This window comes from Balaenoptera ricei, chromosome 4 (assembly GCF_028023285.1).
Source record: "Balaenoptera ricei isolate mBalRic1 chromosome 4, mBalRic1.hap2, whole genome shotgun sequence".
NCBI lineage: Eukaryota > Metazoa > Chordata > Mammalia > Artiodactyla > Balaenopteridae > Balaenoptera > Balaenoptera ricei.
The window spans coordinates 148685496-148699289 of record NC_082642.1 but is presented as its reverse complement, the minus strand read 5'-3'; the positions used below and the strand labels follow the sequence as shown (position 1 = coordinate 148699289).

At 50.6% G+C, this 13794-nt stretch overlaps 1 protein-coding gene across 2 annotated transcripts in view; it reads right to left on the bottom strand.

Moving 5' to 3' along the window:
• The window catches only part of HUNK (hormonally up-regulated Neu-associated kinase), a 105588-nt gene extending 92972 nt beyond the window's left edge, over positions 1-12616 (bottom strand). The window contains exon 1 of one of the 2 annotated variants that reach the window (XM_059921437.1): positions 12356-12616. In XM_059921437.1, the coding sequence (XP_059777420.1) occupies positions 12356-12616 (261 nt within the window). Of the gene's footprint in view, positions 1-2490; positions 2517-12355 lie in introns of those variants that run through there. The other variant, XM_059921438.1, reaches the window with a different exon arrangement.
• Positions 12617-13794: the final 1178 nt, after the last annotated feature.

Here is a 13794-nt window from a genome sequence, read left to right as displayed (position 1 = left end):
AGATCCCACATGCCTCATGGCCAAAAAAACAAAACATAAAACAGAAGCAATATTGTAACAAATTCAATAAAGACTTTCAAAATGGACCACATCAAAAAAATCTTTGAAAAAAAGAGTTATGTGTGTTTATATTTAGCTCGGTATTATGATTTTTATTTAATAATACACACACACACAGAGCAGGCTCAAGCTCTTCATCTCATTGTGAACTTGTAAAAGATGGCAGACCAGGACCTCTGCCCACCCTGGAGACTTGGAGTGCACGGTGAACCTAGCATATTGGAGCCCAGGGGTGGGAAAAGCCCCCCTCACCACCCAGGACCACAAGTGGAGGTCATCATCCACAGCAAGCATCTCAGTTACGCCCAGGGCTTTGGGTTTTGAGCTTTGGTTCGTTCATCACTTATTCATGACCTGATTAACTCCTCTTTAATACTTTCATTTGAAAACCCTCAGTAGGGTTCCAAATACTGATGAGATGTCTTCTTGGGTTCATCTGGTTTTGCTGTTATCTTAGGAGTTTCCCCAAATGCAGAACTTTTACAGACTCTTGGGCACCCCGGATGGCTGGTCAACCTAAGCTACAAAATAGGGACAACACTGCCTACTACAAAAGCCTCTGTAAGGAATAAATTCTATTCTGCAGCAAAGCATCTAGGACACGGCCTAGCAGATGGTATGCGATCCATAAATGTTAATTATTACTACTGTTATCAGTATTACATCCTCGTGGTCAAAGCAAAGGGCAAGCACGCAATCCTCTCCTGTAGGTTTTTGGTGATTCAGAAGGTCACGGAAACCCTGCTCTGCTCCAGGTAGACAAGAGAATCACTGGGATTTGGAACTTCATCCCATCATCCGAAACAGAGAGAGCAAGCCTCCTCGTGGGCGGCTGCTGCATTTTCCACTTGCTTTGTCCGTCAGCACCATGCTCTGTGCCCAGGAAGCGTCCCTCACTGCTGTTCACCCCTCCTGCGCCCTGTGCACAGAGCTCTGGCAAAGAGCAAGTCGTGACCAAGAGAGGAGATTCGTGGCACAAGAGTATCTGAACAGAGTCAGAGGGATGGCCAGACACCTTACCAAAAAGCCATGGGGCAGGATGTAAGACAACAGAAACTCAATAGGAGGTAAAAATGACAGAGATACAACATCTCTAGCTATTAGAGAAATGCAAATCAACACTACATGAGGCACCACCTCACACCAGTCAGAACGGCCATAATGAAAAAGTCCACAAATAACACTTGCTGGAGAGGGTGTGGAGAAAAGGGAACCCTCCTACACTGCTGGTGGGAATGTAAATTGGTGCAGCCACTATGGAGAACAGTATGGAGGTTCCTCGGAAAACTAAAAATAGAGCTACCATATGATCCAGCAATCCCACTCCTGGGCATATATCCAGACAGAACTATAATTCAAAAAGATACATGCACCCCTACGTTCATAGCAGCACTATTCACAATAGCCAAGACAGGGAAACAATCTGAATGTCCATCGACAGATGAATGGATACAGAAGATGTGGTACACGGAACTCCCTGGCAGTCCAGTGGTTAGGACTTGGCCTTTTCACTGCTGTGGCCCCGGGTTCAATCCCTGGTCAGGGAACTAAGATCCTGCAAGCTGCGAAGCACAGCCAAAAAAAAAAGAAGAAGATGTGGTACATATATATAATAGAATACTACTCAGCCATAAAAAAGAATGAAATAATGCCCTTTGCAGCAACATGGATACAACTAGAGACTATCATACTAAGTGAAGTAAGTCAGAAAGAGAAAGACAAACACCATATGATATCGCTTATATGTAGAATCTAAAGTATGACACAAATGAACCTATCTATGAAACAGAAACAGAATCATGGACAAAGAGAACAGACTGATGGTTGCCAAGGGGGAGGGGGTTGGGGGAGGGATGGAGTGGGAGGCTGGGGTGAGCAGATGTAAGCTTTTATATATAGGATGGATAAACAGTAAGGTTCTACTGTGTAGCACAGGGAACTGTATTCAATATCCTATGATAAACCATAATGGAAAAGAATATAAAAAAAGAATATATATACATATATATATACACACACACATATATATAAAACTGAATCACTCTGCTATACAGCAGAAACTAACATAACATTGTAAGTCAACTATACTTCAAAAAAAAAAACATGACAGAGATAATGCAAGGAAAGGGATGAGAACGAATCAAATAGCTCAGAGAACAGGCAAGAGAAGCAAGCAGGTTTGCTAAATGTTTTGGCAGCAATTTGGCTAAGAGACTGATAAACTTAAAAAAAAATTTGTAGTTAAAGAGACAGAATCCAAAGCTCCATATATCTCCATGGGCAACATCCAAAGAAATGTATGTTTGCAAATAGCAACGTCGCCCATCTGCTGCAGTGTTGGTACATTTTCTCAGGAAAGAGCTGAGGGTCCATTAACAGTCCCATGACATTGCAGAATATCTTTCTGTCTCTGGCTGGTCCCTCTGATACCTAGGTGACTTCTTTAACAAGTTCCTGCAGAAGGCACAGCTGTCCTGGGTCTGGGATTTTTCCCAAAGAGCGCCCGCTGAACAAGCTGTCCAATCTACTCACTGCTCACACAGGCGCACCCAGGAGCTGCAAGGAAGTGAGAGAGACAGGGCTGTCAAACCATTCCCGGCCAGGGAACTCCCTGGTGGTCTGGTGGTTAGGACTCCAAGCTTTCACTGATGGAGCCCGGATTCGATCCCTGGTCGGGGAACTAAGAACCCGCAAGCTCCGTGGCGCGACCAAACAAAAAACAAAAAACAAAACAAAACAAAACAAAACCATTCCGGCCAACCGTCCTCATGGCCTGGGGAGATCAAAGCATTCTTTGATCCATTCAGAAAATATTTACTGAGCACCGTCTCTGTACCAGATACTATTCTAGCCACCAAGCATAAAGCAGTGATCCCTTCCTCATGGAGCTTACAGTCTAATGGGGAGAAAAATTATAAACATATGAACACAGAAATATATACCATGGGGTCAGGTGATGGTATGAATTGAATGGAGTCCCCCACAAAATTCATCTGTTTAAGTCCTTTCTTAGTCTGTTCAGGCTGCTATAACAAATACCATAGGCCAAATAGCTTATAAATAACAGACATTTATTTCTCACAGTTCTGGAGGCTGGGAAGTCCAAGATCAAGGCAGATGTGGCGTCTGGTGAGATCTCTCTTCCTGGTTCCTAGACAGCCATCTTCTTGCTATATCCTCACATGGCAGAACAGGAAAAAGAGCTTTCTAGGGTCTCTTTTTTAAGGCCACGAATCCCATTCATAAGGGCTCTGTCCTCATGGCCTAATCACCTCCAAAAGGCCCTACCTCCTAATACTGTCACACTGGGGATTAGGTCTTAACCTATGAACTTTGAGGGGACACAAACATTCAGACTAACCCCCAGTACCTCAGAATTTCACCTTATTCGGCAATAATGATCTTGACAGAAGTCATCAAGTGAGGTCATTAGGATGGACCCTAGTATGACTGATGTCCTCATGAAAAGGGGAAATGTGGACACAGAGACAGACACACACAGAGGAAAACAATGTGAAAATACCCAGAGGGAAGAAAGCTATCCCCAAACCAAGGAGAGGGGCCTAGAGCAGATCCTGCCCTCACAGCCCTCAAGAGGAACCAACCCTGCCGACACCTTGATTTTGGGCTCTGGCCTCCAAAACTGTGGCAATAAGTCTCTGCTGTTTAAGCTGCCCAGTGTATGGTACTTTGTTACAGCAGCTCTAGCAAACTAATACAGGTGGTAAGAAGCACTTTGAGGAAAGACAAAGCAGGGTGAGGGGGCAGAGAGTGACAGGGGACAGGAGCAATAGAGAGGGTCTTCAGAGCGAGGCCATGCTGATCTCCAGGACTCCAAACAGGCCCAGTTGTTCACTCCACCAGTACCACCCACCGGAGGGCTTCGTGGGTGGACAAAATAGCCCCAAAGGGTCCCAGGAATATTTTTACACACGTGCTTACACTTGACTCAGTGCATTTTATGTCCAAGTTAAGAGGCAGCTATTGCTCCTTAAAAGGTTTTCATTTCCCTTGATACTCCCTCTTTCTCTTTCTTCTCAACCACCCACCATAAACTGTATCTATCACCTTTCCCATGAAGAAATAATGGGACATGATTCAAACATGTCCTAGCAAGAGTCAAGGTCTTCCAAAAATCTGTCTACACTCTATCATGCCCTCTCCCTGTGACCCAGGCATGGTGGGGGACAGGAAGGCAGAAATTAGGCATGCCAAGCCAAGGTCACAGTCATAGAATCACCTGCCTAGCCCGAGTGTAATCTGCAACTTCAGCCCAATTAGCACAGGTGCTAACACGCCAAGGTGATCCAAATCCTGATCCCAACATACAAACCTCCATTCAGACAGCATTGCTGACACGGATAGGCAACAAAGCAGTGGCTCTTAACATTCTGGGGGTAAATAATTCCTTGTAGAATCTGATGAAGTCATGGATCCTTGCCCCAGAAATATAATTATACGCATACAATTTGTAGGGGTCCATGGAACCGCAAAGCTCCTTATGGCCCCCTCACTAGTTAGTAGAATCCAGGGAAATAACCTCTGCAATGGTGAGGATGACCAAGAAACAAAGACAAAGAATAAACAGGGAGCAAGCAAGGTGGAGGAGGCTTCAAAATATATCACTGAAAGAGGATTGATTGCCTTAAAATATAAAAAGTGCCTATAAATCAATAAGAAAAAGACCAAAAACCCAAGGGAAGATGGAGAATAGACATGAACAATTAACAGAAACGAAATCCAAATTGTTTTTGGACATATGAAATATGTTCAATTCACTTACAAATATGACAAACTACACATAAAAAAGATACTGTGTTTAATCCACTAGATAGGCAAAGATCAGAAAGTTTAAGAGTACCTTATATTGATGAAGATGTGGAAAGAAACTCACATACCAGGTTGATGGAAGTATAAACTAGGACAACCTCTTTGGCAGGCAATTTGGCAATATTCGTCAACAGTTAAAAGTCATACCCTTGGGAATTCCCCGGTAGTCCAGTGGTTAGGACTCAGAGCTTTCACTGCCGAGGGCCCAGGTTCGATCCCTGGTTGGGGAACTAAGATCCCACAAGCTGCACAGTGTGGCCAAAAAAACAAACAAAAAAAACCAGTCATACCCTTTCGCCTAAGACTAGGAATTTATCCCTCAGATATACTTGAAACATTTACAAGATGACACAAAGGCACAGATATTTACTGCTGCACTATTGGGGAATAAGAAAAAATTGTATACAACCTAAATGTCCATTCTTTAATTGTGCTTAATTCCTTAAGTGACGTCCATTGACATACTCATCGAGGAATGACTAAGTAAACATGGTACCTCCATATGATGAATACTATGCAGTAATTAAAAAGAATAAGGCAATTCTGTAGTAATTTGGGGGAAGGATGTTCAAGATATATTGTTAAGTGAAAAAAGCAAGATACTGAACAGCATGTATAGTGTAAAAATATATTTCCCTATATCTATACCTTTACAAATGCATGCATATGGAGTATCAAATGTATGTACACATGTATGCAGACAGAGTATGTTTGGAAGGATACACAGGAAACTAGAAGTGGGGTTGCCTCTGAGGAGAGGAACCCATCACTGAGACGCACAGGTAAAGGCAGAATTACCTTTCACTGCATCCCCTCTTGAAACCTTTCCATTTAAGACCACGTGTCTGTATTTCCTATTCCAAACTTTAGCCAAACGAATCTTAAAACACACACACCCGTGCTTAAAAACCAGAAAGAATCCAGTAATTAGAAACTGCATAGCTGGGTAGGGAAGAGCCGGTTCGCTGGAGGTAGAGGTGGTAAGAGGGTGTTAAGAGATGGCTCCCACCTGAGCAATCCTTCCTGTCACCCGAATGTCCCGATTCGTGACTCTGTTTGACAACAATCCAATTTCCCACAACTCAGGAGTGATGGGGGAGGGAGGATCTCTCCCACTGTCTCTGATTAGACACGCTGGTCGACAAGTTAGCCCAACTCTGTGGACAAAAAGTCCTCAAGAGAAAACACATAGAACACGTGAAAGTACCCCAAAGGTACCCACAAACCCAACAGTGAGCCCTGAGCATCCTAAGTGGAAAGAAACGTGAGGCCGGCATATTCCCAGGATGGTCACTGTTAGGAAGCAGACTCTGGCTGTCCCCTCACTGCAGGTGGAGAAGCGCCATAACTAGGTGGGCAAGGTAGGGCGGGAAGCTGCCCACTCTGCTTATGGATCCGGCCTGGACTCAGATCAAGACCCTGGACTCTGGCCTGTCTCTCCCAGTAAGCAGTGGACACCTGGCCGCGCTGCCCCACTTCCCTTTCTGGACTAAGAACTTCCTCCCCAGCTGCTGACCTCTGCTGCGAGCTCGCCCCAGGAACTACCCTCAGCAAGTGTCCAAAGCCACGCCTCCTACCCAGGGCAGCACTCACCCAATGACGGGTCCAGGGTCCAAAGTTACGAAGGCTCAGTCCCCTCGCCCCAACCTGGCCACCTCAGTAGATATAAAGATACAGAGCCCCAGCTTGGACGTCTCAGCTCCAGAGTGCAGCATGGCATGGGCGGGGGGCTTCAGCTGGGACTGCGTCGGGGCCCAACTTCTGCCTCTGCCCAATGCTGCCTTGTCCCTCCCCTCGCCTCTCCTCCCCTCACAGGTGTTGGTCCCGAGTATACACCCTAAGACCACATTCCCCTCCTTCCTTATGAGGAGAGGGAGATTTGGAGACAGAGAAGACACACAGGGGAAAGAAGTCCATATGAAGGCAGAGGCAGAGGTTGGGGTGTTGCATCCACAAGCCAAGGGATGCCAGGAATGGTCAGCAAACACCAGAAGCTGCAAGAGGCGTGGAAAGATCCTCCCCTAGAGCTTTCAGAAGTTCTGCCAACACCTTGATTTTGGACTTCTGGCTTCCAGAAGTCTAAGAGAATAAATTTCTGTTGTTTTAAGCCCCCCAGTTCGTGGTCATTTGTTAGGGCAGCCCTAGCAATAGAGAAGAGAAGGTCAGAGGAAAAATCTACCCAGGGCATACCTCCACGTAGTCAACACAGGTAAGGACACCAGCGAGTTGGTTCTCACCTGCCCGGGGTTGCTTCTAGCAACTAATGAGAAAATGCATGCAAGACCCTGAATATGCCACAAAGCGCTCTACCGCTGAGCTGGTGTTCAGCAGACAGGAGAGGCAATAGCTCTGTCTACCTCTGTAGAAGTATCTGCCTCCTCGGGTACCATTCAGGTCCCGTGGTTCACCCCTTCCCTGCTGGTCATCCTACCAGCCAGCACCATGTCAACAGAGAGCATGAAATTCAATTCAGGTCAGCACTTGAAAGTGGCCAGGGCCCAGGCTGGGCGGAGGAAGAGGTTTCACCAGTTTGCTAAAAGTAAGGCTTGGGGATTATCTACGGGTTTCAATTAGCCAAGAGAGCAGGTCGCCGGGTTACCACGAATAATCGAGATGGGGCGTACCTCCCAAGGTAAACGATACTTGGTGTCCAAACCGCCTTCCCACAGAGGACACCCAGTCTGATGCTCTCTCTGGGCAGACACAGCTGCCACTCCCCACACCTCCCGGAAAAGTTAACCCCTGGGATGGATGATTGCCACGCGGCCCTGGAACGGCCACCAGCGTGCGGACCGCTGTCGTTGGGCCCGGCCTGTGCCGGTGACTCCACACCCGCAGAGAAAATGTCAGGCTGTGCTCCTCTTCGTGGGCACTGTTCAGCGCTGTTGTGCTGACTCAAAGCGCCCTTTGAAGTCCATGGGACCTGCGTATCAATGAACACTGAGAAGCGAGCCCTAAGTGCCAATTTCCATCATTCACAAGGACTTCAAAAAGATGAGGCAGGGCAGGAAGTTCAAAAAGATTGTGCCTGTGAACTGCAGCATGCAATCTCGGAAATTATAGGCACTGCCTTATCACAAGCAACACACTGAGCAGGTGCTTTTGCCCAATGCCTTTCGCGTGCCAAGAAATCCCTGCTGGGAACTAATAGGGAATTTCCAGTTCCCTAGGCATTTCTTGAGCCTCAGAGCTATTACCCCTAAATTTCTAGCACTTTAAAAAAAAATACAGGATTTAGCACCTGTTTGTTTCCGAAATACTTGCTAAAAACAGATCTGCCGAAAGGCCACCTCTAAAATTAGTCATGTTTCCTGCTCCAAAAAAACATAGTAAATTGTATTTTTAGTAACTCCTTCACTCCAGGTATCTGGCGCTGTCATGCTTGAAGCATAATTATTGGCAGCTTACTAAGCAGGCAACCCTTATTTTTAGTCCCAAAATAGCTCCAATGAAAGTGATAAACAGGCTTTTTTTTTTTAACCAAGGGTTAGAACAAGGTAGTTAAACATCTTAACCAATCGTTTTCTGTACCTAACTTTGTCTCTCAGAGAGACTTAATCACAAAAAGAAGTAATTGTGGCCTCAACTATTTTCTCCTTTTTGCAGCTTTGCCTGCCTGTGGAACCTGCTCTATACCTGAGATAGCCCTCTGCTCTTCTCTCTAAGCCTCTGCAACTATATTCTTTCATTTTTAAAATGAATAACCTATCAAGTGCCAGAGACTATGCATTTCATAGGCATTGGGGACCAATACAGAGGCCGCAAGCACACCTCTTCCTGTGTATTTCAAAGTTATCACTTAATGCTCCTGCACAGCAACTTTGCTCTTTGTCTCAAAGCCACTAAGAATTCTTTTTTTCAAAGTCTGATTTTGTGATCATTTTTCCTTGTCTAATCATCAACTTAGTCAAAGACAGACTGAGAACGTGCCAGTTAAGAGTTTCACATGATCGAGTGAATGATTTATTTTCAAAGCCGTGTTAACGGAGGATGGCAGCAACTCAAAGCTACAGGAGGACAAAATTAGGTCTTGCCCAAAGCCATCCTTTCTTTTCAAGCGGTAAAAGGGCCAACTGGATTCAAATGACTTTCAAACAACTTTGGAGAGAGGCTGGCCAAAAAAAAAAAAAAAAAAATACTGTCCTGCAGGCAGTGGTGGGAAAAGGAGCCTCTTGATAAGATAGGATTGAAGCCTGAATGAAAGTCAGGAAAAAGCGGCTCCTTTTGTCAGACGGACTCAGACAGTAATTCTCAGCGAGCCACGTAGGAAAAGCTTTTTGGAAACGTGCGCCACGTCAAAACACAACACAACACACACACACACACACATACACGCACCCTAAGCCAGTAATACTCTGGATGTTGGCATAAATCACCCAACACAATGTGCACAGTTTGAGACTGCAACTGCAGGTGTGGGGCACCTCCCCTTCTTCCCTTTCTCCATCCCCCTCTGCAGATTTTTCATGAACTGATTCCTCAGGACAGGCTGCCCCGGATCCTTCCACTCAGGGGATCACGTGGGGGGGATACATCTATTTCTTAGGACAGCCTTCATGACTTAATTCCCCTTCCGCGGTGGTCTGTGTCCTTTCCAAAAAAAAGGAATGGAGAAAAGTGAAGTGCTTTCTCCAGAAAGTATGCACCTCCCCAAAGGGGGAATTATTGAGGGGAGAGGCCCTTCTGGAACACTCATATCACCCACTCTGGGGACACTTCGTTTCCCTTCCTCTGGGTCCTGTCACCTCGAGGTGTCCCCTTGCTTGGCTCACAGGAGTAACCCCTTTCTGGGCGAAAACCCTCTTAATAGATCACCTTATAAAGAGACCTGGAGGCTGCAAATAATGTGAGGTTGACTTCACCTTTGTTTTGGTCTTAGTAAGACATTATCCAGCACATGAGTGGGGCTGGGGACTCATGAACTCAGCAATACTTCCCAGGCAGAATCACATACACACACACACACACACACACACACACACACGCACAAACATTTTAATCTCTACGATCTGCCAAAAACCACATCTTTTAGTTAAGCATTAAGGTGATAAAAAGCTATGAATGACACCCATTGTTTCTTGCAAGCTGGCCATTAAGTGAACTAAAATCCAGATTTCTCACGATGTCTGCATTCCCTGAGCGCTGATTCTCAGGGCTGAAGTAGGGCACATCACAAAAATCTCTCAACCTCCGGCTCCACCCTAACAACCACCCTCCTTAACTAGATCCAATCAATTAGTCCAGCACAATAATTTTACATCCAATTAATTGTTCCTCCCCTTGTGGAGAGGAAGTGAGATGCATCATTTAAGAAAGACAAGATGACATAAACGGGCGTGAGCACCTAAGGGTGAGGGGGAATCTTCACTGGACCCCATCCGGGCAGGAATTCCCCACATTCCAGGGTGCCTTCGGGCCCAGCACAGAGCTCCAGAACCCAAGCATCCGGCTAGGGACTGAGCTCTGAGTGCATCCTCGGGCAGTTCAGCCAAAACTAACAGCCTGATGCTAAGGCGCAAAAATGCAGCGGTGAGGAGCCGGACCCACAGCAGGGACCAGAAAGTGGAAGGCAGCCCCAAGCAGCTGAGCGGCAGGGCAGGGGAAGCGAGCGTACTCCTAACGTTGCCCATTCTGCTGCCCGCATAACGCCTCGTCTCTTTTTGTTAAGTTTCAAGAGGAAACATACACAACTAGACTGAATCCTATACATTTCGAATGAAAATAAAGTTCTACCCCCGCGTGCCGGGCACGGAGAAGTGAGTGCACTGTAGTTAGCAAGCTGGGGCCTCGGGCATCCCCACGCCATGACGGGATGTGTTAAGTTCCCAGCCCACTGCGAACCCAGGAGTAAACGGTGCCGCGCTCCCTTTGGACTAGAATGAGGTTTGGAGTTTTTTGTTTTTGTTTTTGTTTTTTCTTATTCTTAGTCTTCTTTGAAGAGTTACTCAATTCAGTGAGTTCATCCTGAACACTCCCATTTTGCATGGAAATTCAAGCAAGAGGCACTTTTAGAACTGCTCACTGTAACCCCACTTACCCAAAACAAAGGGCACCCCACCCAGAGCGGCTGTAGGAAAAGGACAAGTGACAAGGGTGATGGAGACCTGCACTCAAATGCAAGGGGCTCCAGGACACACTGGGGAACCGAGGAGGGAGATTAAAGCCAGGTGAGGCTGGGGACTGGGGGGCAGGACAGCTCGCCCAGTAATCAGAGGTCGCACAGCAGTGCATTCCCAGGAACTCCCAGGCTGGACAGAGGATCCCAGGGCAGAGGGTGGAAGGGCAGGTAGGAAGCCTGGAGCTTCCCGGTCCCACCCACGCTGCTGATGCCTCCCTTGTGAATGGGCCACAAAAAGGGGCTACTACCCCACCTGTGCCGAGCAAGCCCCAGCCTGGGGGGAGCCTTGAGTCTCAGATGATCATGAGCTTGGGGCAAACCCAGCCTGAAGTAGCTCCAAGCTTAGGGTAACTCCCAGGCTGGGGCAGCCTCCCGGCTGGAGTCTCACCTCAAAAGTAAGTCATATGCATGTTATGGGTTTCTTCTCACAGATCTAAGTTACAACTTAGGTCTAGCTGAGGCTTGCCTGGCAAGGGTTCACACCCTGCTAACCTCTCACAAGGCTGGAAGGGGTGCCCTTGCAGGTGTCTGGGGTTCTTCCTTTGCTTTCCCCTCTTCTAGAAGGATAAGAAGGCATCTCCCAACCTCTGAAATCTGGGGAGAGCGGTGTGTAGTTCTGCATATGCCAGAGCGGGATCCTTACTGCAGCTCCCACCCCAGCGGCTGGAGTGAGGGGGGAAGGAGGGGGTGGAATGCTTGAGGGTGGGGAGGGGGTGATATGGGGATGCAGGGCTGGGAAGGCTGGGTGGAGGGAGGGGCGGCGTGTGAAAACCCTCCCGTGAGCACGCAAAACTTCCCCTAGCTGCCGCAGCGCACAAGTGGGTACGTCCCTGGGCTCTCGTCCTTCCCCCACCTCCTACCCAGAGCCCAGGGTGCGGATCAGACTCTGAGTTCCCCCAAGGGCTGGCTAATCAGCTCTCCCACCCTCAGCGTAAGGGCCCACTCACTCCATTCCTGGTTCCAGCCTCTCCACTGATCTGCCGCCCCTACCGGCCGGGAGAGCAGAGTCCCACAGCCCCCAGCCCACCCCACCCCCGCGCTGGTGTCCGCCAGGCGGCGCCCTTCGAGGAGCAAAAAAGGCTGCGGGCGGCTTCGCGGGGAAACCAGTCGCCCCCTGGGGAAAGTGACCCCAGATCGCCCCTCGGGAAAGGCCGGTATCCCGGCTGCGAGGGTCTGCGCGCGCGTCTGGCTCGACCCCGCTTTCAACACGAGAGGAAAAGCAGACGGAGCGGGAGGCGCCCGTCCGGGGCTCCGCAGCCAGACTCGCAGCGCAGGGCTCTCCGCAGGGTCCCCGCCGCCCCGATCCCCCAACCCGAAGGCCAGGGGCCGGCGCCCCGGGCGGCTCACCTTCTCTCCGGTCAGCACGTGCAGCCCCTCGCGCACCTTGGCGAAGGAGCCCTCGCCCAGCTTCCTGCTGCCGATGAGGTAGTTGCCCACGCGCTTGTGGTGCTGGAAGTCGCGGAGCCGCTCGCGGGGCACGCCGCTCACCCACGCCGGCAGGAAACTTCCCTCGCAGGCCGCCGCCGGCCTGGCCGCGTCCTCGGCGCCGCCGCCGCCCCCGGGCGCCGCCGGCTCGCCCAGGAGCCCGTCCCCCGCCGCCGCCGGCATCGCGCTTGCCCGCTGCCCGCGCCGCTCCGGCTCGGCTCCCGCGGTCGCGGCTCCTCCTCCTAGTCCGGCCCACGCGACTCCCCCGGCTCCTCCCGCCGCCACCCCGGGCCCGGCCCCGCCCGGCCCGCGGCTCCCGCGCCCCGGGCCGCCGCCGAGCGCCGCGCGTAGACAATAGCGGTCGCCCGGGCCACAGGGTACCGGGGACCCGCCCACAAGAAGTTCTTCGGAGGGTCGCCCGGGCCCCTTTCGGGACCCCGAGACCCCGCCCGGGGTCCCGTCCGGGCGGCTAGTGACAGTCGCCCCGCTCGGGTGCGCGGCGAGCGAGCCGGCTGCGGAGGCGCGGAGGGGGGGCGCGGTCCGGTGCCCGGTCCCGGAGCCGGGGTGCCTGGTCCCGGAGCCCGGGCGCCTCGGCAGCCTCCGCCCTAGCCGCCGCCGGCTGGCCCGCACGGGCTCGGGTCCGGCTCGCTGGCTCCTAGCTGCGCGCCGGGCGGCCGCTCCCGCCCGAGAGCAGCGCGCGGCGGGCTGCAGGCGCCCTCTGGAAGGCAGCAGAAGAAAGCCCCATTCAGTTTGAATTTGCAGAAATTTAATCCGGTCGCGGGCGGCGGGAACAGATGCGAGCTCCACTCCGCAGCCTGTACACTTTCAAATCCCTCGTAGCCCCTCCTTCCCCGCGCGCAACAGCCAAACTCGACTCTCGCCGGAGAGGGGAGGGCCCTGGGAGGGGAGCCGCGGAGTGGGCGGCGGAGCCACCTGAGCGCCGGACAGGGGGACCTCGCGCTGCCTCGGAGACGCGCGCTCCCGGGCCGCCCAAGTCGGGCCGCCTCCGGCTGCGCCTCTCGCCCGGATTCCGGGCTCGGGCTTTCTGGACCTTTCGGCGAAGAAATCCCCCCCACTACCAGCCGCACCCACCCGGGGCAGGAGGAAGGGAGGGAGGCTCTCTCGAACTCGGTGGACTGTGGGTTAGGTGCCCGGTGTCCAGCCCCGGGCGTGGCACATAGTAGGACCCTCTGGACCCTGGATGGATGGATAGATGGATGGGTGGAAGGAAGGATGGAGAGGTGGCGGGGTGTCTGCCCGGGCTCACACCAGACAGGAACGCTCTGTTGGAGGAGGAGCAGCTGCAACAATACTAGTAGCAGCAGCAACGTAGGAACCAGGGCATTTGCTGCCTCTGCTCG